The 27,380-nt window shown below is 41.0% G+C and overlaps 1 protein-coding gene across 1 annotated transcript; it reads left to right on the top strand.

Moving 5' to 3' along the window:
* The first annotated feature begins 354 nt into the window (after positions 1-354).
* NELFA (negative elongation factor complex member A) lies at positions 355-27,061 on the top strand. The gene is made up of 12 exons (XM_053940294.1): positions 355-426; positions 541-805; positions 7,772-7,943; positions 9,049-9,210; positions 10,121-10,210; positions 12,077-12,207; positions 12,378-12,447; positions 13,202-13,290; positions 14,135-14,246; positions 16,409-16,665; positions 17,692-17,791; positions 19,309-27,061. Exons 2-12 carry the CDS (start codon positions 554-556, stop codon positions 19,491-19,493), a joined length of 1,620 nt encoding a protein of 539 aa, XP_053796269.1. The 5' UTR covers positions 355-426; positions 541-553; the 3' UTR covers positions 19,494-27,061.
* The last annotated feature ends 319 nt before the right edge of the window (positions 27,062-27,380 follow it).

The raw sequence follows: 27,380 nt of genomic DNA on the forward strand, positions 1-27,380 counted from the left end.
GAATGCATTTTAAGCGGGCATTAGCGCCAGGGAGCGGTGCTGGGTGGGAACACGGGCCGGCCGCGGACGGGGCAGGAGAGGCGCGGAGGGAGCGGGGGGCCGCCCGACGGGGCGTGGGGGCTGTGAGGGAAGCAGACGTGGTGCTTGCGCCGGGAGGCGCGGGGGCCAACCCCCCTCGGGCAGGAAGCCCTGCCTCCAGCCCCGCCGCGGCTCGGCGGCCCGCTCGCCGTTCTCCGCCCATTTCTGCCCAGGAGGAGTCCGGGCGGACTGTGAGGGGCAGTGAGTTGGGGCTGACAGAGGAGCTTCTCTACAGTGAAGCGGCGCCATCTTGCAGTACGGAAAAGCTGTGGTGGGCGCCATTTTGCATTTGGCCGAGAGATGAGAAGCGCCTTATTGCATTTCGCCTCCTGGGCGCCGCCATTTTAGGTTACGGCATAGCCTCCGCCTTCCCAAGCGCAACCTCATTGGGCGCCGCCATTTTGGCTTACGAAAAAGACGGCGACCCGCAGGGGTCCTCACCCCCTCCCTTCCTCCCTTTAGGTGCCTTCATAAAATGCCCGTCGAGAATCCCCTCTTTTTTCGCCCCGCTCCCAAGATGGCGTCGATGCGGGAGAGCGACACCGGCCTGTGGCTGCACAACAAACTGGGCTCCACGGACGAGCTGTGGGCGCCGCCGAGCATCGCCTCGCTGCTCACGGCCTCAGTCATCGACAACATCCGTCTCTGTTTCCACGGCCTTTCCTCGGCCGTCAAGCTCAAGCTGCTCCTGGGGATGCTGCACCTGCCCCGCCGGGCGGTGGATGAGGTAAGAGCCGGGTGGGAGTCGCAGCGAAGCGGGGCGCGCGTGTGTGTGAGGGGGAGAGGTCGGAGATGGCGTGAGGGGAGAAAGGGGGGCAGTGTCAGCACGACCTCCCCCGCCCGCCCTTTTTTTTTCCACACGGGGGCTGCGGGGAGGGGGGACCCCGGGCTGCCCGCGGGGCGAAGCCGAGCGGCCGCAGCCCCTCAGGGCAGGGACGTGTGCTAGGGCTGGTCCCCACAGCCTTCCCCGCCTCTCCCTCGCAGCCTTCGTTGGACGGGCAGGAATAAGTGAAGAAGGTCTCCCGACTCGGTGCTCGGTGTGAGGAAAAGCGCCGAGATTCCCCGCGATAAGGGAGTTGGAGTGGGAGCTTTGCTGCTGCTCCTCCTCTTCCTGCTCTTCGGGGATTCCCTGGTTGGCACTGGCCTTTTGAAAGCAGTTTGGACATGAAACCCACTGTGCGACCCACAGGGACTCACTGTGTGTGTTTTGGGTGCTTTTAAGGGAAGAGGGCTTTTCTGAGGCAGTGGTTGTGCGACGGCTAGGAGAGAGGCAGGATCGATTAGGAGCAGTCGTGTGTGTGTTCAGCTTCCTCCACTCCTTCCTTAGTACTGGCAGCTGTGTAGGTGTCACAGGTCGAGAATCTCGGCTTCAGGGAGGACAGCAGCAAGTGCTGAAACTTTAGGAGTGGAAGATCTGGGGTCTGCACTGAGCAGTGCTTTTCCCCACCCTCCTGTAGTCAGGTCTTGATTGGGGAAAATTGCCATGCTTTTTATTTCCCTCCCTTTACCTTTCTGGGAACAGCTGGTGCTTTCCTCTGTTGTCCTACCCCAGTTAATAAACTGGCTGGCTCGAGTCTGAGCTGGCTCTGCAGGCTTTTTCACTTGGTCCTGGACCATACCTCATCTGCACCTGGCTTATTCTTACCGGTAGGCAGCTACAGATGTTTGGGGCAATAGCTGGAGAATGTCTGGAAATCTTAGGTTTCTTCAGCCAGATTGGAGGAATTCCTCTCCTACTTCCATCATGTAAAGTAGTATTTCCTGGTAACAATCGTGGAAGTGGTGTGGAGTTGGTTTTCACCTTCCTGTAGAGTATCCTCAGCTGTGCTTTCACCAGTCTCTTTCTTGGCTAAGATACAGCTGCTTCTTAAGCTTAATATACATGTACCAGGCAGGGTGTGGTATGTAACTTGGATTGATATGTGCTCAGTTTTTGTGCATTTCTAGGCTGAAAATGGGTAGGCATCACCTTCAAGAAATAATTTGGTGTACGTCAGTGTTTGTCTTGCCACATGCCTCTGTATGATTCTTCACTGTGTTACACTGGTGTCACTTTAAAAAAAAATTCTAGTTCAGCATGTTTATGCTAATTTTTAAAGTATGATATTCGTGTTTCGTGCCTGTGCAGTGAACAAGCTGTCATCCTTGTGTGTGATAAATGAGGTCGTGTTCTGGACAAACAAAATAATCAAGGCCAGAAAGGGGGATGGGAGCTCGTGTGAACTTGTGAGTTTGCAAAATTCTTGTGACCTTAGTGTGAACATCCAAGTAGCCTGGAAGAAATTAGTATAGTTTAGAAAAATCAGTGGTGTTTTTAGATTGAAAAGAGCTTCAAAGAGCTTAAGGACCTTCATAAATAGCACTCATGGCAACTCTTTGAGGGAGCAGCATTCAAACGAACTGCAATAATTTGAAATGCTTCAAGAGTGTTCACTGGGTGAACGTTTTAAACCAAACCTGAGGAAGAGCTGCCTGCAGCTTTCCTGGATCTGTGCTTGTGTTAGTCTATGTAGAGAAAAGCCAGTCCGTGTGCCTTTTACTGTGTACTTAAAGTGATCAGCTGTGTTCCAAATGTAAAGCTCTTGTTCCTGCTGTAACAAAATACTGTAGGATTTTTCAGTTCGGTAGAGTTCATTAATTCAATCATAAGCTTAGTCTTTTATTGTAAAATGTTGATGCTTGATTGAGATCTACCCTTAGCATCTTTAATTGTTTCAGGAACATGAGATTTTTTTGCCTTGAACTGGGAGAAGGGCCTTAAATAAAGGTTAAAATGGAAAAACTCCTGAGGCAGAAACCCTTAACATTGCCAGTAGGCCTATTATTATCATTACAGGCTTCCTTCTATAGATGGTAAAAATAGCTGATGTAACCAAACTGCTGACAGAAAGGACTGTTGACTGATGCTCATCATTTGTGGTTAGTTTGCTAAGATAGTTTTATTTGTGCAGATTTGTCACCTAACTTAGTGTTTTAATTGGCATAGAGTACCTTGCACACAATATCCAGAAAATAGATCAATATGTCTGTGTCCAGAATGGCTGTGCTGTGCACATCTCTGCAGCAGCCTTTGCTTGTGTGTTGGGGAGTGCTGGAAGCAGTGCCTTCCTGCCAGGACAGGGTAGCTGTAGCTGCCTGGAAGTGAATTTCTTACTTGGAAATCACCCCCATGTCTGAAAATGATTAAACTGAACTATGAGAGTGCTTAATTATTGTCTTTGGAAAGTCGTATGTCTTTGCCATGCCATGTGCCAGTCTGTATCGATCATGTGCGAGAAGCATCAAGCTGGCATTTGGAAGCTTAATTGCATTGGAAAACGTATTGAATCAGCTTTGTAAAGCTTTGGGAATCTCAATAGCAGCTACAGGATATGTTACATATATTCCCCTCTCTAGATAACAGATTCAACTGAGTTATTTTCTCTTCAAAATATTTTTTTTCTGTTTTCTGTATAGTAGCATTTTCATGAAAGCTTAGAATAACATGGAAACCATTTGGGAGCAGACACTTGAGTAAAAAGCAATGTGGGAATCAAGGAAACTGGTGGTATTTGGTTTAGAAGGGATTTAATTTCTCCTGGTCCTTTCTAAATCTCTATGAAAGCTTCAGTCTAGACAAGTGAATCTTCAGTGACCCCTCTTGAAAGCTCAGTCCTTCACTTAAGTGGTTTTATGCTCATATGTAGTATCTTTCAATTTTCATAATGTTTTCATTCAACACTCCAAATACTACATAGATATAAGTGACTTAATCCTCATAATACTCTTGTGGGACAGGTAATAAAACTAATTTTTTATCATGCTGTGAACCTCATTACTGCATGTTTGTTCCTGCTGACTAATAAGAATAATTGGCTTTCATTTTCATTTTAAATTGTGTCTTGTAGGCAGTTATCAAAAATTCCTTTCCCACTGTAATTCTCTGGGAAGGACTTGCAAACTCTTGAATCTTATGGCTTTTCATCTACTAATATTTTTCTAGGTAATTGCACTTATTTGAAATGGTGCCTAAAGCTCAGTGTAGTGCTGACCAGAGTTTCAGTTGTGAATTTGGCAGAACTGTTATTTCTGTTTATTTTTCATATTCTTGTTAACCTGATTCACAATGGCACGTGCAAGCTTTCTTTTTATGCCAGTGTTTAATTTATTTGCTCAGGGTTAGACTGTGATGTTACAATCAAGTCTGGAACAAGGACTGTGCTTCTGTGCTCTCTGAATTGTCTTGAGAGGAGGATTCCTATCCTAGCAGGGACCTGCCTGTTTATTACAGTAGAAACTAAAACTCTTTCTTTGTGCTGTGCAAATGAGTAAGAGGGGACATGACACTTGCATTTCCCTCTATGTTGAGAGCACACAGGCTGCTGTGCACTTTTCTGGCCTGCACTTAGAGTTCATAATTTTTCTGTGATGTAAAATGGTATATTTTAATTCAATAGTTCCCTTGGCCACTTCAGCTCTTTTTCATGATTTAAATGCAAACCACATAGAACAGTGTGGTGATACAAACCTATCCTGGGTTTGTATTGTGTAAATATTAATATTGTGTTTTCAATCCAGTGCTTTTAGTTTCATGAAAATGCTCTATAATGAGCTATGAATTAAATACCATCTTTTCTATAGCCTCAGACAGATTAAAGCTTCATTTGGTTTATTAGCCAACTGTTGATACAGTTGCCTAAAAGTATTGTCATACACATTAGTTTAGGCAGAATACAAAACAAATAAATGTGAAATATTTGCAAGTAGTCATCTTGGAGCTGTCACATTGTGTGTTACTTGTAATACTTCCTTTTAAATACCTTCCCACAGTCCTGTTTGTCCTTCCTGCACAGCCATTATTAATCTGCCTGTGTTCCCAGACACTTCCCATCCTGCCTGATCCCTACTTGCTCCATGTTTCTAGTCATGGCCTATGCTTTTCCTTGTGTGCTAGCAAGCTGATAAAAATACTTAAGATCCTTAAGTTTTAGATGAGAAAGACACTGGAACATGTTACATCAGATCTTGACATTCATGCTTAACAAGATGCTGGTTGGAGCTGATGAGAGCCTTAATGACCCAGTGTTGAAAAAATAGACAATTAAGAATTAGGGATTATGGCTGTGCCCTGTAAAGTAACAGGAAAACTGCATGTAGGATTCCCTGATGAGTTGCATTTCATGCATTCTCAAAGCATAAATGAAATGTTTCTTTTCAGCTGCCAGTTGAACAGTGAAGTGGGAACATGTATTTAAATTGCCATTTGAAGACAAACCTGAGTCAAAACTCGAATCCTGGCTTGTTAAATGCAAAGCCATATTCAGGCAAGGTCTCTGGTTAGCTCACAGTACTTGTTAGTGTGCTTTGCTTCCCTGTGTGTGATAGTGACTGTTATTTCACCATGTTCTTTCTGTCATGAGGCCTTGTGATAATGTTATTTGCCCCATGCCAGGCAAACAAATTGTTTCTGGGCTCCTTTCTTGAAGGAACCAAAACCTTGTTAAGCAGTGGGTTTTGGCATAAATAGGCTGCCTGAACTTTAACCCTAAGAACAGAGGGGATGCAATGTGCCCAGACCAGAGTTCTACAAGAACTTTCATAGTATAGGCATGTAGCGCTGTAGCTCTATTTTTGGTACAAATAGGAGTTTTGTAAAGTAGATATGAAGGGTAAATTGTGAGGATGCAAGAGACATTTTTCCTCTAGCTATTGCCTGACTTTGCTTTGATGAAGGAAATGACATTCTGTACACTTACCTGCATTAGTGGTGTCAACAGAAAAGCTTGTAAAAGCTATGAATTCATCAGCTCTTCTGGGATGTTTTTTGTAAATTAGGTGTTTTTTGTAAATCAGTACCTCAGTAAAGATTCCTTTAGGACAGATAAAAGAACAAAAGACTTTGCTTTGATAGTATTCACAGTCATCCTCTTCCGCTGCCTAAGTGACTTTTGTTAGGGAGTTTAGGGTTAGAATAGAGAGGTGGACGAGTGTGTGGAGGTTCTGGTGGGGTTATGTTTACTGAGGAATAAATGAGCAATGGAGAACCAGCAAAGACTAGAACCTCAGAAATTGATTCTGTCCACTGGATAAGCATTGGTTAAATTTGACAGGACATTAATTACACAGTGTGTGCTCCTGGTTATGTGCTTAGTTTAATCCAAAGCAAATCAGTGGCACTGCTAAGGTGGGAACTGGCCCTTGTAGTGTCCTATTCCTGCTCCCCTGTGTGGTCTGGTGTTTGTGTGACTGCAGTCAGGCACTCTAAGGAGCTGGTCAAGCTTAAAGCTACAGAGGTGCTCATTTTGGACTAATGCAGTTTGTTTCACAAGCATATTATGTGTGAGCCCTAAAACATGCAGGGGGTAAAGGACAAACGGGCTCTGGAGTGGACTTGTAAACCCTTCCAAAGTGAGAGGGCAATAACATTGTGCAGATGAAAGGACTTGAGAAATGTCAATGTTTGTTTGCCTCTGAGCTTTAAAAGTGGATGGGAGAGAAATGCAGAGCAGAATTTTAACTTATATTTCTTTTATTTAGAGTTGTATGCGTAGAGTAAGTTTATTTTATTAAACCTTTTCATATAAGAGTGCTTTAAATAAAGGGAAAGAAACAGCATGAAGGTGAAGATGAGTCTCTTGCTTGTCTTCCTGTGTTCAGAAACATGACGACTGTAACTAAGCTATATGTACCACAATGGGTGGTGAAAAATCAAAATGAATGTATTTCCTTATACTTGCTTGTACATTCTTCAGTGTTCATACAATGCAGATAGAATATGGTAAACTACTTTATGTGATTTTACTGTTGTGTTTTGTGGCTTGTTAGACACACTGAATATCTCAAACATCTCAGTTTGCTGAAGCTAATGTGGTCATGCTTACATGAAAATTTACTTAGAAAAAAAGAAAGTTCAGTCTTGGGGGGTTTATACTTACTTGTGAATGAAGTAAACCCCTGACTGTAGTCACCTTGATTTTCATATCGTGGTGCCAACAGATATGTTGGTCAGTAATTAGAAAAATGCAGTAATTAAAAAAAAGTTACAATGAAACTTAAAATTTGCTTCATTTATTTTTTTGCATTTTTCAAAATAGAAAAATAATTTTTTTCTGACTACAGAAACTTTGGGTAGATGGAAAATCTTGTTGCTTGTGCCATGTTAAGAGGGCTATGTTTACTTCTGTAATACACAATACTTTGTGAAATGATACAGTATTGATTAGGTTATTTTGGCTTCAGCTTAAGTAATATTTTGAAGACAATTATGATGCAGATGGGCATCATCTCTGTGTAATTGTGCTGTAGGCTGACAAGGGGCGCATCTTCATTTAGGTGCCTGTTCTAAATAACTTGTATTTGCATATTCCCATCACGGATGGGAAGGTGTGGGTCCACAGGGAGTAAAACAGAAGGAGACAGTAATGTAAAATTTGGCTGCTGCTTTTAAAAATGCCCAGTGCTAAACAAAGCTTTGAGATGCCAAAAGCTCAAAACAAACTTGGGTTAGATTGGCTGAAAGCAGTATAAAAAAATTACCTTGGTTCATTCTTTGCTTGGTTCTAGAGTTAATGTATAACTGTGTGGAAACAGTTTCCCTCTTCCCTCCCCCAGTAGTAAAACATTGTGCATGTTTGTATCTTTTTAAAATAAATCCAACTATAACCTGTTTAAAACTGTTTCCAATTGGTTGATTTTCTTTTTCTTTTTTTGTTAGATGAAAGGGGCACTGACTGAAATTATCCAGCTCGCTACCTTGGATTCAGACCCCTGGGTCTTAATGGTAGCTGATATTTTAAAATCCTTTCCAGATACTGGCTCCCTTAACCTTGATCTTGAAGAACAGAATCCCAATGTTCAAGATATTTTAGGAGAGCTTAGAGAGAAAGGTAAGCATTTTCTGTTGGTGAAAATTGCAGGAATGTGGTGCCTTTTTTTAGGAATAACCTGTCATTTCACAGGCAGCCTTGCTGTCTTAAAGTAGAGATACAAGAACAAGCACTGTCTTGTCTCTGAACTACCACAGTTCATGACCTGGAATGTTACTGGACTGGGAACTGTGGCATTTGAGGAATGGTAGCTTCTTAAATTATCTTTTCACATATAATCAGAATTTAATGTCAGTTATTGCCTGGAGTGTGAGGGCAGCACAAAAGTTTGTGTGGACTCATTAGTATCCCAGGCTGTGCTGCAGCTTAGTCAGTAAAGGCTTTTTCTATGTTGCTCTGTCTCCCATTTGTGGTATCCAAGATGACAGCAAGTCTCTGTCTTGTGTGGAAGCACCACCACTGTCCTGGGCAGGGTCTGCCTCTGCTGGAAGTGTCTGGACAGCAGGTGCTAGGTGCTGGAGGGTGGCTGATCTCGGGAAGAATTGTGCTGCTGCTGGCCAAGTAGCTACAGATTGCCCAGCAGCTGAAAATACAGGGTCAGGCACTTGCACAGTTGCTGCTTCAAGCAGTAAATAGTGATGCAAAACTACTTCTACTCCAGTGGGTTTATTTTAGCACATTGTCTAGAAAAAGCCCTCGGGCATCCATGGACAGACACAATCTCGGGGCTGGAGATTGCAACAGAACGATAATTAAATGACTCGGAGGTGGAAACACTTTGTTTTCTTTCTATAAACAAATTATTATTTGTCTATACACACTTGTGATTTGGATTTTTATTCAGTAGTTTGGTTTTCATGTGTAATTTTTAAGGAATCTGAGAATTCAAAATTTTTATCTGTTTTTTACAATAGCAGCATACTTAAGATACCTATAATTTGACTAGGTATAATTAAAATGGAAGCTTTTATGAAGCTAATGGGAAAACCAAACATACTAATAACTGGTTTTATATTGTGTAATAATTGGAACTAAAGTACTCCTGGTGTTTATACAAGTAATCTAAAATTTAAAACCACCTGTACAGTCTAGTTGTAAAATGTTTTGTCATTAGCTGCCAAAGAGGTGCTAATACCCCTGTGTGCTGTGTTAACTCTTTATGCAGTAAGTGAATGTGAAACTTCAGCTATGTTGCCGTTGGAATGCCAATACTTAAACAAAAATGCCTTGACAACACTAGCTGGGCCACTTACTCCCCCAGTGAAACATTTCCAGCTGAAAAGGAAACCTAAAAGTGCCACTCTCAGAGCTGAACTCTTGCAGAAGTGTAAGTAGTATTAAGATTGTGTACAAATTAAATGGTGAAAGGACAAATTCGGTATATTCAGTCTCATCCACCAGAATTGTGATCCACATTAAAATTTTCTATTACAAGAGCTTTCCTGGATGAGGATGGACTGATGTGTGGAAGAGCAGGTGCAGGTCATTCCAGCCAGGGTTGCATTGAAATGCTAATATTGATTTAAATGCTGTTCAGATTTCAAGGCATACAAAGAGCTGTAGCTTCATAAAGCACAGATAGGTCCTCTCCTGGGTATATGTAAGAGTCAGTTGGGAAGACTTCTGAGCACAGCTTTGGGTAAAGCTCCTGAAGCAAAAGTAAAATGAGGACAGTTTTATTTTGTCATGTGCTTTTGGAGCAGAGAGCAAGGGTTGCTAATTAATGCTTTCTTTCACTCAGGATGGCTGTATAGGGTATAAAAACCAAGAGGGTTTTCTCTTAACAAAAGGCAGCATATGTGTACATGTATGTATTGGGAGCTGGTTGAAATAAGTGATCTTAAAATAGTTTACTGCAGCTGCTGTTCTGTTGCAGCAGCTTGCTGCTTTCTTGCATGTAACTTGAGTTGGTCTGGTTAAATACAAAACTTGGAACTTTTCATGTGTCATATAACTTTTAAAAATTATTTAAATTTCTACTGAGTAAATTGCCTATTCTGGTAATTTCTTTTAGCTTAGGCCAACTTGTCCATTGCATAGTCATATTGACTTTGCATTTTCTCCAAAAACTGTGCTCAGTTCACATAAATGACCTCGGTTTTAATGAAAATATAATTCTTTCTTTGCTGGTATTCCTATCTCTTTATGTATTAGTTAATAACATTTTATGTAAGAAGCAATGTGTTGTATATTTTCAGCACTAGTTCTGTAATAACTAAAGCCATTTTTCCTTTTAGCAACAGAAACTGCACAACAGCTCAAGAAGACTGCAGGAGTGCCTTTCCATGCCAAAGGCAGGGGACTGGTCAAGAAGATAGATACAACAAGTATGGCTCACTTTCATCAGTTCTCAGAAAGAAAACCAGATAAAGTAGCCTTGATGAAGAATAAAATTACCATCTGTTTTTTATGAAAGCTTAAATATTTTTTTTTTTGAAGCAAAGGATTTCTCCCTTTCTGCCTCCCTCTCTCCTGATACTTAAATATTTCTGACATGTCTTGTCAGAAAGAACAACACTGTGTGGGGTTTTTCAAATGGCAAGTATATCTGCCATGCTTCTAAAGTATATGCAGTTAAATCATGCCTATAGACTTTGATAGGAATTTAATTTGCATCACTCCAGGAATAACTCCTGACTAAGCCATGTTGCTCCAAAAGAGAGCAGAGTGGATCACAGTAGTCTGCTGTGCTCTTTTGAAATGGTGTGAAGTAGATTGAAACTATCTTGTATTTGTATAATTCTGTCTGGAGGAAGAAGAGGGGACAGTGTGTTCTCTGCAGCCAAGGCTGAGCAGTGAATTCTACATGGCAAACCTGTAGAATGATCCTTCAGCTTTGTATTAATGCATTTCAGCTGTTTGCTGAAGTTCCTGAACTGCTTGAATTTTTCAAATAAGGTGTGAGAAGAGGGTTTAAAATTAGTTACATACTCTTAAGTCACTGCACAGGTATAACATTCCTGGCCACCAGTGATGCTGAGGTGTGAACCTTTGAGTGATTTCTTGGTGTTGTGGCTGGAAGCTATGAAGTACTTTGTGTCGATGCTATTTAAGATGTGGCTTTGAGGGCTGAAGTTTGGCCTTGTGTTCATGCAGGAAATGCAAAAGGTCTAGTTATAATTTGAACTAAAATTTTTCCATTATAGAAAACAACTGTTAGTTCTTGGCATTCTGTGTTGCTGTTGAATTACTAAAGCCAGTTCTTAGACCTGGCCTTTAGAGCCAGTTGGCCTTTACTTTAGAAACAGGAGTTGGGGGTCCACTGAGGTTTGCTCCACTGAAAGGTACTCACATGGGTCAGAACATTGTCCTATGGTGAAAACATTTTCAGTACAACATTTAGAGGGAGTAACATTTGAGTCTCTAAGCTCAAACTGAAGTTCTCTGTTTATCTTCAACTTACAGGGCAAGCTGAGATTATCAGGAAGCTCAAAGACCTGATAGATCTGTATATGTATCCCATATCTTTTAACAGTTAAAAGATTGCTGTGTTTAGTGGTAGCATTAAATGTGAGGTAGAAGGGCAGCATCATAGAGTTGGGAAGACACAGATGCTTACAGGTGTAGCTCATGCTGCTGAGTATTGAGACAGCAGGTGTTCTGTTTGCACCATAGACCCAGACTGGTCCTCCTTCTTGTGCAAACAGCAGCTCTAGATTTTCATACCCCTGTGTGAGGCAGTAACTTGCCTTTGCAGTACGTCATGAGCCCTTAGCCCTGCAGAAGCTTGGCTAAGATTTTTGGTTAAATACAGTTTTATCAAGTAATTTGATTGTGAAAACCAAAGAGCAACTTTGGCAATAATTGGATTCAAAAGATCTATGTCCTATATTGTTTTACAAGTTCAGAGTTTATTTTTTACAAGTAAGGAAAGCATCTGTGTGTATAGGAAAAGCAGACTTTGTTAGCAGTGCACCTGTTTGATTACTTCATGTAGAATAGGGTTGCAAGCATTGGTCAGAGATTGGCCCTTACTCCTTTTTTGAAAAGTAAAACCTCATCTGACCTTTGAGGTGCATGTAGTATTATAGCCAATTCCACATTAGAATATTAATGTTTATTATAAACATTTTAATTTAAAGGGTAAATAGTGTGTGCAATAAGAAGGGGAAGAGCTGAAAAACTCATTAAGGCATTTTTCACAACCAGTTAAACACGTACTTCAGTTGTTGCTCTCTTTGCTCTTCCCTAAGCACCACTCAAAGGAATACCAAAACAAGCTCCCTTCAGGAGTACTTCAGCTCCCAGTGTTTTTAGTCCTTCAGGAAACAGAACTCCTATTCCTCCTTCAAGAACACCTTTGCGCAAAGAAAGAGGAGTTAAGGTAGGTACACTCCGTGTTTTTCTGCTCAGGTCTCTTCTCTCACCTAAAGTGAATTTCTCTTGCTGCTTTGAATCAATAAATTAAAGGAAAAAAACCTGAGGATGATATTTAGAGATAAACTACATGCATTTAGCAAAGATTATTAAGTTCTCTGTGGTCTTTCTTTTTAGCTTCTAGATATCTCTGAGCTGGATATGGTAGGTGCTGGCCGTGAAGCAAAGAGAAGAAGAAAGACATTAGGTTGGTACAACATTCTACTTACAAAGTCTGTCAGTACACCTGCAAATAGGATCAAAATTTGTAGTACCATCTTGTTCTTAATTTGCTAAAGCTTAGCCTGAGCTAAACTTTAAAAAATTAGGGGATGTGGTACCAACCAACCCAAATAGGTTTTCAAGGAGCATTTTCACTTGTTTCAGTGCTCCTACTCATATTGCCTTGGCCTAGGTAATATAACTAACTCAATCATGTGAAAGGATTGAGGTAATCAGTTGTGCTTTGGGCAGCCCATAGGTGTGTGACTAGCTTCAGTACTGGAATTTTTCTGAGTTATTTTCATCTGTTCATTTCTACTGACTGTATGGCCATGTAAATTAGGTGAAAGTAATATTGAAAAAATTTATAGGGTAGTGCCCTACTTAACCATATCAAGATACACTATGCAGCATATTTGTCCTAAAACAATTTTTTGTGTTTGTCACAAAAAAAGAATACCACCTCAGAACAAAACCATAATTGCAATTAAAATGTTGCTTGGGCTTTCATGCTTTCTAGTTTCAGATTACTCAGTTACTGTATCCTGTACATTGTTGTTCAGTTCATTATTTGGTTCATTATAAAACTATATTTAGAGATTACTGTATCTATTTCAGCATATACCTCTTCAAGCATGTTTTAGCATACTTTGAGAAATACATTTTTATGTCTTTGTTTAAAAATTATATTCAATATTTCTGACAAAATGTTTGGACTCGCTTGTGTTTTTATGCAATAGATACGGAAGTTGTGGAAAAGCAAGCCAAAGAAGAAACAGTAGTAGAAAATGCTACCCCGGATTATGCTGCTGGCCTTGTATCTACACAGGTAAAACCAAGCAAAATCAATCAAACAAAAACCAGCCAGTCAAAAAAAAAAAAAAAGAAAAAAAAAAAGAAAAATAGTCTTGACATGTGCTATTCTAAACCACTTAAACACTGTAATGGTATTTTACTTACTTGTTGAAACATGTCTCTTTATGTAAAATTTCTTTCATCATTTTTTCAAAATTCCATTATATTTTCACCAAAGAAAGAGCAAACCTGTTGCTAGAAGTCGTTCAGTCAGGGAGAGGAAGAACCAGTCATGTGTAGGCCTTTTTCTTCCTATTTCAGATACAGCATATTAGAAACTACGGTGCAGCTTTGTCTCAGTCAGGATGTAGGTTCTACAAGAATGTCCTGCCCTTGCTTTTGAGTGAGAAACTGTGTTGGGCATGTGTGACAAGCCAAGGCCTAGATGGCATCAGTCATGTTGGTGTTGACTGCCTGTTTCAGTGGGAATGACATTTTTGCCTGTGCTGTTACTGCTGCCTTCTGCTAACCTATGTCCCAGAGGCCTTTGTGTTCTCCTGGGTGATACCCTAGTAGGCTGATGCCCATGGATGAACATGATTCTGCTTGCTAGTGGTGAAGAGCATGTTTCCTCTGGCAGATGACTTAATCCTAGAGTGCAATTCTTCATAGAGTGACATCTGCACAAATTTCTAATGTTTGAATTAGAAAGTCAGTGTTGAACAGGTTGTTAGGTAGGACTCCTAACAGAGGAGTCTGCAGTTAAGTTCCCAAAAGGAATATCTTAGTAAAACTAAAGCTGAAGTTGTATTTAAAATGTAAAAACAGCCCATGAACACTTGCAGTGTGGCTTTAATGCTTTCTTTTCTGTTCTGTAGAAACTTGGCTCATTGAACAATGAGCCTGCACTACCTTCTACAAGTTATTTACCTGCTACCCCCAGTGTGGTGCCGTCTTCCTCCTATATCCCAAGCTCTGAAACACAGCCAGGTAACAGACACTTCTTTGCTCTTGGGACCTGATAACTGCAACTCTGTACAGCTTTACTGCCTGGCTGCTCTTTTATTTACAAACCTCAACTTGAGTGAAACTCCACCTTAGCAATATAAAATCCACTGCAAGACTCCAGCCTTTGAGTTTGGGGAAACCAGACATATCATTTAACCTAAGTAAAGAAAATAATTGTTGGCTCTAAATTTTTAGAGTGACTGCTAGGTAAGTCAAGTAAGTGAAACCATTTCCTGATTTTTTTTTTATACAGTAATAGAAAATCCAGCTTTTGTAATCCCCAAAGAGTAATCAATATAAGTCTGAAGTATATTCCATGCGCACACATGCTAGTACATACAAAACAGTTGCTTTCAGAAGTCAGTTTTATTTCTAGAGGCAAGTGCATATTACCTTTCACACAGTTTGGGATTAAGCCAGCCATTTTTCTTCTACCTTTGTTTAACAAAGATAATAGGTGATCTACTGCATATTTTGAAAAGTGCTGTTATTTTCAATTCTAGAAAATTGCCAATAGTAAAAAATAGTTTGTACAAGTTCTTTTTTCCTACAGTTTTATTTTAACCAGCGTGATTTTATTTTTCCTTCCCTGTTGTGTGTGAAGTCTTTAAAGAAATGTATCATTTTGTGCTGACAGATGTGCATGACTGGGATTCATTACCAGATCTGTCCAATAACAGAACCAACATTTCAGTTTAATACATTATTTTTACTTGTGAACTGTGGCATTATGGGCACTATAGAAAACTGCATAGATGCAAGACCCAGTCATTTCATGTGGCCTCAAAACAGTTCAGAATCTCTCTGAAGGTCTGTGCACATCTTTCTCTGGCAGAAAATTGGCATCTCTGGAAGGAATGCAGCCAAGAACACAGCCGTGTCAGCAGCTATACTACTATTTTCCAGAGTGTTGGCACAGTGTTCACCAGCAGGAAAAGTCTAGTTTAAAATTCTCTATTCTGTACTTTTTCCTTTAGGAGTATGGAGTATTTAGCTTTTCTTAGGGACCAGGAACATAAAACTGTTTGCTTGATATAAGAAGCAGAGAGAAGATCCACAGAATTGGCCTCATATAATCTGAGGTTGCATAATTAAGACTTTCATTACTTCATGAAAGTCAGTTATTCTGACAAGAGACAAAGCCAGTAATGAAACTTGTAAAGGAATAAGGAATAACTCATACTGCAAATGTTTATCCTCTCAATTGTTCCACATCTACTGAAAAATACCAGTATTGCTAAACCCATTGCCGTGTCTGTGCCAAGGTGGAGAACCACAGATATCTCATTTCTTAAAATCTGCTCTAAGGGGCATCAGTGTAGCTCTGATCCATCTCTGCCTGTAGTCTTCTGTGAACACAGTGTAAACAGATCAGATTAAAGCTCATGAGGTTTGTGAAGGGTGCTTGAGCAGCTGTGCCTTTGTCCAAGAGCTGCAAAAGAACATGGATAGAGTGTCCACTGGGTAATTACCACTGGACAGATGGTAACTTGTGTGGTCAAGCTGCTGTGATTTCATGAGTTGCCTCCAACTGCAGCCAGGTTTGGAATAGTATGACTTCCTTATTGCAGGTGAATGGATCAGCTTTGAGAAAGAACAGTTAAGCCTTGTGGGGTTTTAACTTCTAGCAGTTAGTGTTTAAATAATGAGTGATTTGTGAAGACTGCGTTTAATTCTGACATCTGCTAAAGTATACTTGTATTTTCAGTATCTTAATGATACTTCCTTTGAAAGCTGCTGCTACATTAGGTAAAGACTGATGAAATATTTTTTTACTTGCTCTATGTAGTAGTGCAGAACTATTCTGTAGGATCAGAGTACAGTTGTTATAGCTATATTAAACTGAAACTGCAATACTTACTTTTCAGTTTATAAATTGGATATTGATTAAACATCAAATTTGATGCTAAATATAGTGTATCTATATGAAACAGCTAGTTATTCTGTTGTCTGATTATTTCTAAAGATAATTGAGTGGAAAGAGCATTAGCTCTTAGCTTTTTCATATGGCTATTAGATGGCATATTGAATCATGGTGCTAAAATGGGATCATCAGAGAATTTAGTTTTCTTTAAAGGCCACTGGTGATGCTAATCCCTATTTGTGGATAATAATGTTTTAACTGTCCTGACTGGTTTTTGCAGCTGGTTCTGCACGAGAGGCCTTGCAGACCAACAGGCAGACAGAAGAGCCTGCAGCTCCAAATGCTACTACAACTCTCCCTGCACAGTTCAAACAAAGAACACCCATGTACAACAGTAACGCTAATCCCCCTGCAGCTACACCTACCTCACCCCTTACACCCACCACACCTCCTGCCATCTCCCCTGCGGCACAGGCACCACAAGTGGCCCCCCAAACTCAACAACAGCCACCACCGAAGAAAAGCCTCTCTCTCACAGTAAGTAAAAACAGATTTTTTCTGACGGATGGTTTTGATGTGGATTGGATCTCGTTTATATGTTGGCATTTCTTAGCCTTTGGATTATGGAGTGGTTGAGGCTGCTTTTTTATAACAAAAGATTACAAAAATACTTTGTGGTTTAGCATTGCTGTCTTAATGTTATTCACAACGTTTTTAGTTGTGCAGTGTTAATGTTGCAGTAAGATGTCATTAATTAATGCTGTTTGTTATGTAAAATAATGTGTTGCTCATTATAAAGAATTTTGGGAGAAAGGTGTATTTCCAGCAGCAATTGCCCAGCCAACTGCACATAATATAAATTCTTTTCCTTTAAACCAATATAAATTGGTTTAAATTATCCTGACATGGCTGTAGTAGGAGAAAATACATCAATAGATTATTTTAAGGTGAAAGATTTTATTTCTCATCCTCCTCATTCCCCCATTACACATTTTTCAAAGCCTGGGAGTGGGGATATATTTTGAAACTTCCTACTCCTGGTGCTTTGTGCATGCTTGGAGTTCAATTCAAGATGCAACTGATCAGAAGACTTTGCTAAGCACATGTGTAAGCCTGGCTTGCAAGATCTGAACTTTAGCAAGCTGGATGACTTCTTCTTTTCAGTACCCCTATTGTATTTATTAAAGGAAAAGAAATCCTCTGAAATTATGGGAAGCCTGGGTTTGTTGGATTTGTAGAGAAAGCATTGGATTATTTTCTTTTTTCTCTAATGTCATAAAGGACACAAAATGGGTAACACAGACATTAAGCCTCTCACATGTTTCTGTAACAATTTGAAGGTGGGGTGTTTTTTTCAATGTCCTGAGTTCAGTTGTCACTGCTGTGCATGTTAGGTATAAATATTGCAGAGGGGAAGCCTTGAGGTTAGAATGCCTTTTTTGTTAACTTTTTGTAGGTCCTACAAACTTTCGCCTTATTCTTTTATGCTCATCTGTGGGTATTAATGTGGTCCCTGTTGGCAGTTTTTCTCAACTGAATTGACATTTATTTTGTCTGTTACAGAGGGAGCAAATGTATGCTGCACAGGAAATGTTCAAGACTGCAAACAAAGTTACAAGGCCAGAAAAGGCTCTTATACTTGGATTCATGGCAGGATCCAGAGGCATGTATTGATACTAATTTAGCTTGCTTCTGAATACACAAATCTGAAATATAGCCCAGCATTTCTAAATGTGCATATGAGTGTGCATTGCTTTAGCTTTGTCTGTATGTGTTGGACTCTTTGCTTTACATTGAACTCCACATACTTTTATGAATTATAGTTCTAACTACCTGGAAATGGGTCTTTAGGGTCCATTTCCACCAAGTCAACTGGTCTGTGAGAAAAGCTGCTGACCACAATATAACTGAACTCACTGTAGAATCATGGCTTAGGGTTGAAGAGAAATATGGCAGCTGGTAAGCTGTGAATAAAGTGGTTGGGTGCTACTGCTCTGCCTAGAGGGCCAAGGAATGTAAATTCTTTTGTGGCCAGTTGATGTACCAGTTGGGTAGTACAGAACCTCTTGCTAATTCCTTGCTTTAGAAACTGGCAACTGTTATCTCAGAGACTTTAGATGACAACTGGTGCTGTGAATCACAGGGAGATAAGCTGTCTCATAGCTGGATCCTGTTATGTACTGGCCTTGATAGACCAAAGCTGTTTTACCTAGAAGATTATTGGATGAGAAGGGGCTTAAGAGTCCTTAAGTGAACTCCATCATCTGTACTAACTCTGGTTTCTAATTCGGTATTTGGGGGATCTTACCACCAGAGTCCTCTAGCCTAAGTGTGGTTCATGCATTTGGAGTAATGCAATACACTAGTGAGAATGACCAGAGCAGAGTTACTGTGGTGATCTCTGAGCTTTAAGGTATTTTGGTGCATCTTGCATGACAGTGACAGTGTTTTCAGTACTCGATGCTACTTCAAATTGCACTGGGAGGCTGTACTTTAATATCTACACAGACAGCTTTTTCTAATGCAAGGTAAAATAATATTTTGGAAGTCTGTGTGATATAGATTCACGTATACATATATAGTAAAGTAAATATTAATATGAATTCCTTCAGTAATAATGTCAGCACCTTCTGAAGGTTTGATAAATAACTGCCAACTGCTATTCTTGAGCATCATTCCAAGTAACATTTAAAATTTCTACTGGCATGGACCTGAGTCTGGGACACATGGTTTCAGTGAAGCTTTTTGGGCTTCTTTAACAGCTAAAAATTCTTGAGGCATTTAACTACAAAATGTCTCCCAAGTAATGTAACTCTGGTAGTTCAGGTTTACCAACTCTATTTAAATATAATCTTCTCTTCTGACTTTTGAGGTAGAGAGAAATTACACTGGCAGGCTTTACTCCCTCTTTTATTGTTCTTCCAATTATGTTAGCCTTGAGCTTTGTCTTTTGGGGTCTGGTTTTGTTATTTTTAAAACTCGGTCTCAGGAGTATGGAGGGAGGAAAATCTTTGTCTGTGGTTTGCTCAGCTCTGGGTTTGAGAGTTGTTTGTGTTTTGTGGGGGTTTTTAATTTTTTTTTCTAATATACTAATATATAATTTAATTAATTTTGTCTAATATACTGTTTATACTAATATATGTTGAAATGTGTAACGTGTTTCTCTTCTTGTTTCTGCAGAGAATCCTTGCCAAGAGCAAGGTGACATCATCCAAATTAAACTTAGTGAACATACAGAAGATTTACCAAAGGCAGATGGCACGGGCAGCACCACTATGTTGGTTGACACAGTCTTTGAAATGAACTATGCTACTGGTGAATGGACCAGATTCAAGAAGTACAAACCTATAACTAATGTTTCCTAAGAGATGCAGCAGCAGCAGACTGGACCAAATCAAGTTTAGAGTCAACCAGCTCATAGAGTATGTCAACTGTACAAAATGGCATTCATGTGTACATTTCTTACTGCCCTTCAGAGTAGAAGCTGTGCTCTTCAACCAAACTCAACTCAGTGAACACAGAAGTGGTTGATGGTGTCAAACTCAAATATTTTTTTTTATTAATCTTGGGAGAGGGAAAGATGATCTTTGAGGGGGGTGGGGGGACATTGTTGGTGTGTTTTTATTCAGGATGATGTCTTGGAAGTTCAGGATGCTGAAAAAGGAGATCACAGCTGAAAGGTTACAGATGGGAGCAGTTCACTGCTAAGTACCAGAAGAGAAGACTACTGCACAGTCACTCATGGTTTACTGTTAACTGAGGGCACAGATCTTTATTATAAAAACATTTTCTTTGGCAACATGAGTTCTGTTATAAGAATGGATGTTTGAAGCACCACAGGTCGGTAATTGATAATTTTGTATTTCAGCTGCAGTATAACTATTGCAGATGGTAGATGTCAGTGTCTAAAGGTACCCACTGTATGTTTAGCTTATTTATGCTTGGGTCATAGGATGAAATTGAGCAGCTTTATTTTAGCAGTGGGAACAAAGCAACATGGACCCCCTTATGCATCCAAAGATCGCTTTATTGTAGAAATTGCATCCTTTTAAACCTTTGATCTCAACCTGACATAACTGAAACCAGACTGAGACCTATCAGAACTTAACAGAAAGAAGGCACCCATTGGCTGGCTCAGCTGCTGTGCTGCTGCTCACTTGTCCTATCATTCAATCAGCTTCCTACTGTGTGCTGTCCGCACATTCCCCCAGCCAGTCACACTCTCACTTCCAGCTGTCACTCAATGACTCTCTCCTCACTCCTGACTGCATCTCACTCCTCAGCCAGCTTCCACCTGTCCAGCCTGCAGCTGTGCCTTTCCCATGGGGCCTTCTGGGGAGCATAAGCCTTAACCACTTCACTAATTATTACCCCTTATCCTACATGTCCCCCCTCTTTTTTATTAAGCAAGGAAAGCCTACTAGGAAAAACCTAAACAATTCCTAAGACATTAGTAACAGTGACAATAATTATGACAACTTTTCAAAAAATGTAGCATAGGCTTCTCTGGTGTGAGCAGTAACACTTAACAGGAACATAATTCAATTTTAATGCAATTAACAAGGTGAAACTTAAAACTGCCTATATGCTTTGCTATCACCCAGGGTCTGCCAGGTTAGCCTTCTTTTCACAATGAGGACTTGGAAGGCCTCTTCCGGATGAGGCTTCCATGTTTACCTCAAAGGAATGTGGTCTAGGTTTTGCAAAACTAAATCAGTGAGTCTTTTTTTTTTTACAGAAACACCTGGGTTTGATAGCGTACTTTTCCTTGCCAGTCAAGGCCATAGCTTGGCCAGAGCTAAGACCTAGGCTGGGAAGGCATCCCTGTCATATAATTAAAAGAAATCTTCAGTGATAACTCACAGAACAGCCAGCTTTGTCATAAATAACTTGTAAATAACTATAACTATGTACATATATATACAACTCCTTTGAAAGTACCGTTTACCTTTTTGTCACAAACAAACCAATTCAAAACTATCAAAGGAAATCTCTCTTTGTCTCAGCCAAACCTACAACCTCCAGGCAGGCTTGCTCCTCTGAGGAGGCAAGGCAGAGGTACAAGGTCCTAGTGGCTAGCAGCACCAACGCTGGGGCTTGGTGTAAGGGCTGCGTGGCTGTGCCGCTGCACAGCCCCATGGGCTTATCCAGCTGCAGTAGAGATATCCGCGCCACTTTGCCCAGGCCACTCAGTGACATCTGCGGCATGGCAGTGCCCATGCCACGGGAGCCACGTGCTGTGCCCAGAAGAGTGCAGCCCATGCCCCTTGGCTGCTTCTGCCGCTAGCGCCCCGTGCCCTGACGGCCGCTTCTGGGTGGATGTACGAGACAAGCGTTCTGGGCCGGCTGTACTATTGTCACCAGGCCATGCTTTGTGCGTGATGTTTCTGTACTTGATGGGCTGGCAGTCCCTGATATGCCCATGGCTGGCCACAGACCACCTGCAGCGAGCTGAGCACTGTCAATGTGGCCACCAGGCCCACCCCAACCCCCACCCAGCCAGGACCCCCCACACGTGTGTCCAAAACCTGGAAGCACGTGGCTCAAGCCACTGCCAGAGTGTTAGTATTACGAGCAGTAGTTCCCACGTTTTGGCATTCTCTAACCATATCTGCTATATCACAAGTATATGGGTTATGAACAGCGAGCAGTGCTTTTCTACAATCTTTGTTAGAATTTTTAAATGTAAGTTGCAGCAACAGAGTAACTCTGGCCTCATCACTGTCAACTTGCCAGGAGAGTGTGGCATGCAGTCTGTCCAGGAACTGCATAAATGACTCCACTGGATCCTGTAAAATCTTAGCAAAAGACATACTAGAATTGATACCCATCCCCAGGAGTCGCTGCAGGGCTAGGTGAGTGATGTTATTGCATACATCACGCGGGTAGCCTGCCTGCACTGCAGGGACTGCAAAGGGACCCTCTTCGGTCAGCTGCGCAATGGTGACTGGTGCATTTCTGTCCTGCAACGTTTCCGCCTGGGTTGTACACAGCTCTCTGCAATTGGTGAGCCAGACTGCAAACTGCATCACAGTTAGAATCATTTTCCTTGTACTTTTCCAGCCATGGAGTGTGAGGACGTACGTGGTACTGATAGACTCGAGGTAGCTTAGGGCGCAATGGGAGGATATGCCGCTTTCTTTTACTAGGGCTCTCAGTTCTTTATAGTCTAGCCCTCGGTATGCTGGACGTTGGTTCGGTGCCTGTATTACTGGGCAGGCTGAAAGGACTGCCAAATCGCCCTCCTTTGTGGTGGCCTCCCAGCATTTTTGCCAATGCTGGACTACTGCATCGCCATCCTGGGCAGGAAGTGAGTCTGCTGCCTGCTCGCGATGTGGGAATTCTGCGCCAAAGGGGCCAACCACGCAGGGATTTTTATCGGGGTAAGGCAGTTCCATGGGGCTTGGGTTAGTTTCAGGGTAAGGGAATTCTGTGGGGTTTGGGTCCATCTTGGGGTCGTGTATGGGTTCTGGTGGTGCTGAGGGTTCAGGGGAATTAACTTCCGAAGCCATGTAACGGCTGACATTTGCGTGACTTGCTTTAATAGCTGCCATGATTGTCCCCCATGTTGCGAGGTGCTCACAAGCTTCAGCATCGCCATGCCTGGTGATATCAACGTCTCTGCCCTGTTGCTTGCGAGGTTTCTGATCAAAGGGGCCCACTAAAGGGAAAATCTTTAACTTGATTACACACCCAGTCCAGCAGGGTGCTTAGTTTCACATCAGCCATATTAATAGATTGCTGATAGCTGCCTGGCCTGGTTCAAGCTCCTGCTTTGTTCCCCTGATATTCCACCTCCCATACTTTCTCCCACTGGTCTTCTCACCCTCCCAGTGAGGTGTGCACACTTTAAATTCCCAAGTTCCTTCCCAAACTCTTTCCGGATCCTGCCTGGCCAGTTCCTTGACCTAGTGGGAGCTGCTACCAGAGTGGACCGCACACCCTGCACCACCTTTATAGTTCCCTGTTTGGGCCAGCCAGCAGTGGGGAACAAAGCGACACAGACCCCCTTACGCATTCAAAGAAAATCACTTTATTGTAGAAATTGCATCCTTTTAAACCTTTAATCTCAACCTGACATAACTGAAACCAAACTGAGACCTATCAGAACTTAACAGAAAGAAGGCACCCATTGGCTGGCTCAGCTGCTGTGCTGCTGCTCACTTGTCCTATCATTCAATCAGCTTCCTGCTGTGTGCTGTCCGCACATTCCTCCAGCCAGTCACACTCTCGTTTCCAGCTGTCACTCAATGACTCTCTCCTCACTCCTGACTGCATCTCACTCCTCAGCCAGCTTCTACCTGTCCAGCCTGCAGCTGTGCCTTTCCCATGGGGCCTTCTGGGGAGCATAAGCCTTAACCACTTCACTAATTATTACCCCATATCCTACATCTTGTTAACTCTCTATGTTGTCAATGTACATGCCCAGCATGAGTTAGTCTTTATTTGGCATTATTTGAGATAGACAGAAACTGAGTATCATAACATTCTGAAAAAAAAATCCATCCAAATTATAAAAGTAACTGTGTCTTGTTGCTGCCTGGAAGTGATAATTTCTTGCCATAGGAGTCTTGGTGTAGAAGTTGATCTATGGCTCTTGCATAACAAGCCCTTTGCACAGCATAACTTACCTGGAGGAAAGGAAACAACTACATCTCAAAACCAGTTGGAGCTTAATTTAAAAATGGCCCTAGAAATGGTTGAGACACATCTGAGTAGAAGTAGTTTTGTTGTCTTGAGGAACTATTAATGTATGTTTGGTTGAGCAGTCAAAAGCTGCTTGATTGCCAAACCCAGACCCAAAAAGTTTTTAATGACTGTAGCTGTGGTTCTTATTTATACTGATAGAGTGTAGCTTTATCAGTATAAATACTAATGTGACCACAATTATATTGGCATATAAATGTGCCTTGTACTTGTCCCCTGCTAGAAGAAGCACATTTTTATCTTTATAACTGTGTTCATACCAGTGGTGTAATCTGGCTTTAATGCTACAAGCAAAGCTGGCGTTTTCTGAGAGGATTTATGTGCATAAGTCAGGAGAGTCCTTCTTGGGAAACTTAGCTTCATCATTTGAAGGAGTCTTGAATTCAGTGTCTGGGTTCTGCCAGTACTTGTGTGTGGAGCTGTGCTTGGTTGAGAATGCTGCTTAGAAAGAAGAAATACAAAGATGAGGAACAGAGTGGTGATGTGTTGAGGAGGTACCTTGGGCTGACTTAAAGATTCATGTTGAAGTGGAACTTTTAGGGCTAAATGAGGCTTTTTTGTTGTTGTTGTTGTTCCTTTTTTCTGAAAAAAAAAAAAAAAAAAAAAAGCAGACCAAATCCCATAGTACAATTGTATACTTATAAAGACATTTAGATGTTTGATTAGAATCTTTTTTTATTGGGGAATTTTTTATTGCATTTTAATCTTTGTTTTTCAATCAAATTACCCAAGAGGACAGGGCAAGTATAAATAATATTTTAAAAAATGCCCTGTATTCTGCAGTGTTTTAAGATGTGACCAAAAGTGTAGAGTTCTTAACTTTATTTAAGCAAATACACAGAATGTTCTAGCTCCTGTAACAGGCAGGGTATTTGATGGTAACTGCTGCTATTACAGAATATTGTGCATGTTTTAGTATGAAAATTGCTCACATATAACTGTCACATCAGGGCTGTCCTCCCCAGAATTACCCATTTCAGAAACAATGTAGACTGCAATTTTGATTCCAACTTTTCTTTTTAAACAACTAGAAAACAGCTTGACAAGTGAGGGTGAGTAGTGAGTTTTAGTTTTTAGGAGTTTAGTAGAATGTGTTATGGTTATAATTTATTTGGTTTTAGAGTGTTACACAGTGAGGGCTAATGATAGGACATGAAAGTATTCATCTTTTAGGAGAAAGGTTTAAAGAAAAGTGACATTCCTTTTGTTGTCTGCATTCAGATTTTAAAGTTTCCTTGTGATGACCAGTTTTTGGTACACGTGTATGATACTTCTGTCTTAACTGTTCCTGCTTGCTAGATGAGCTGCAAGTATCAGATACAGTTGTTAAAAATGAGCATTTAGAAAATTGGCTGGCTTGAGGGGCATGTACTGTCATGTATTGTGAACTGTTGATGCAAGACCTGTGCAGTTCAGTCGTGGTCAGGAGCTGCTGTGTGGTGGCTCTTTTGACTTCCTTGAGATTAATGGTGGTCCCTGAATAAACTTTCTGGGGCCACAGAAGTGTGCATTTCAGAGCTGTGCTTTGGGAGGAGATAGCTGTCCCTCTGCTCTTCAAGAAGCCCTTCTAGAATGCAGTGGAGTCACTTGAGTGCAGTAGTATGTAGGAAGCTTAACCATGCTGCTGTTTGTAATTGCTGCATAGTGCAGTTGGTCTCCAGGCCTGTTTGTCTAAAGTCAGTCATAGGCAATAAATTGAAATTTTAAGTAGAACTATAGTATATTTTTAATTTTGTTAACTCATTAGGATGAGACTGCGGCAACACTGCAAAATTAATCTTTTTAAGTCACTTTATGACCCTCAATACAAGAGGATTACTTCAACATGATCTGTGAATCTATAAAGTATTTAAATGCCTAAAGGGGAAGTTTCTGCAAAATCGTTAAAATGATACAATGAGAAATTAAACTACATGCAGTCCTTCGGTTCAGTGAATGAAATCATCAAATCCATGTTCTCAAAGTAAGAATAATGCCAGACAAATCAGAAAGGGAAACTTCAAATTGAAATTCCAATATATTGGAATTGTTACATACAGTACAAAATCTGACCTTGGAACTTGACGTTTTTTTGTCTTGAATACTCAGTCACTTGGATGTGAAGCTATTCAGTGAGGCTCAGTGTGTGCTGTAAGGTTAAACAAAAGCATTTCTTTACTCTAGAATGACTTGCAGATGTACTGAGTTGACCAGAGAAGTAATTCAGAGTTTTCTTAAAGCTTTGCTTTTGTGCTTTCCTCATGCCTTTATCCAAGCATGAAGTTTTAGGAAATAGCAAGCCCAAATTTAAGAACTTTGGGCTTGAACTGCAACTCATCAAGGGGATGTCCCAGTCTCTCTTGCCCTTGCTTGTAGAGAAGCTCCTGTCTGTGCAAGCCTAGGCATGATATGAACTAGGTTCTTTGATTTGAGTATGAAATACTGGAGAAAGAAGCAGTGGAAAGTGGCTTGTGTTTTCCATGTCCTGTCCTGTCCAGACTTTGTTTTTAGGGGAGAAAGAACACATTCATCTTACCCAAGGTTCTTCAACAGCTTGTCCTATAGTGAAGTGCTAGATTTCGGAAGGCTCCATGTTCTTTCACGTGTGCCATGAAGACCAGAAAGAGTGAAATGAGTGTAATGAAGAAAGGGAGCCCAAGAAGGATGCTGAGATCACAGATTCCATCTTTCTGTTCATTCTTTTGCTACTCTAATGCTTTGTAGTTACCTCCATACAATCCAGTCTAGGCTTAGTACAGTTAACACTCTAGTATTGGGCTGGTATTTTGTGGGTTAATCTGATTTTCAGTGCTGGCTTTGCCATTTAATCTTTCAGTTCAATACCATAGGATCCTGGATACAGTGGAGAGGAGCCTTTGGTAGTTGCTTGACATCTCCATGTGGAATTGGTCACTTCTCTCACTAAGTTGTGTCAAAGTGCAGACCACTTGTCTAGATAAAAGAATCTTGAGACTTTGACATCACATGGTTTAAGAGTGAATCACATATTCATAGTAAGATCTGACTGGAAAAAAAGACTAAAAAATGTTAAGCCAGAGTCCTCTGGGAATCTGGTGCCTTTAACAAAAACTGTCATTTTGTAAAATGTCACATCTATAGCATAGCCCTTATGTTTTCTATTGGTTTTTGGTTTTTTTTGTACAGATGTAAATTCAAAATATTCTGTCTTTGGGTACGTATTTTCAGTGTAATACAGTATGTATAATAAAAAATTTAGATTTTCTAAGGAAGTGGACTGATGCTCTTCTTAATAACCAAGTTGTTCATTGTACTAACAGTAGTACCACCAGCCTGAGACCAAATAGCCAAATTGCCTGATATTCTGTATCTTTCAGATTTGTGGCATTGTTTCTGTAGGTGAATTTCAGAGTTAGCATTTCAAAGCTGACAAGTGCTGGTTTTCCTGGTTTAGGATATTTGTGAGTAGATTTACTGCAATACCTGTTCTTGCTCTGTGTGTGGGTTCACTGAGAGCTGGTGAGCCCTGGGTGATGTGTCTGCAGTGTGTGGGTGTGCCTGTGCCGAGATCTGATGGTGTGAGGAAC

The sequence above is a fragment of the Vidua chalybeata genome, chromosome 4 (assembly GCF_026979565.1).
Source record: "Vidua chalybeata isolate OUT-0048 chromosome 4, bVidCha1 merged haplotype, whole genome shotgun sequence".
NCBI lineage: Eukaryota > Metazoa > Chordata > Aves > Passeriformes > Viduidae > Vidua > Vidua chalybeata.

What these genes read in the sequence shown, in the direction of transcription:
- NELFA (XM_053940294.1), top strand. Translation starts at nt 554, where the DNA reads ATGCCCGTCGAGAATCCCCTCTTTTTTCGCCCCGCTCCCAAGATGGCG. An exon ending in AGCTGAACTCTTGCAGAAGT is followed by an intron (nt 9,211 to 10,120) that starts GTAAGTAGTATT and finishes TTTTCCTTTTAG; the next exon opens with CAACAGAAACTGCACAACAG. An exon ending in GCAAAGAAAGAGGAGTTAAG is followed by an intron (nt 12,208 to 12,377) that starts GTAGGTACACTC and finishes CTTTCTTTTTAG; the next exon opens with CTTCTAGATATCTCTGAGCT.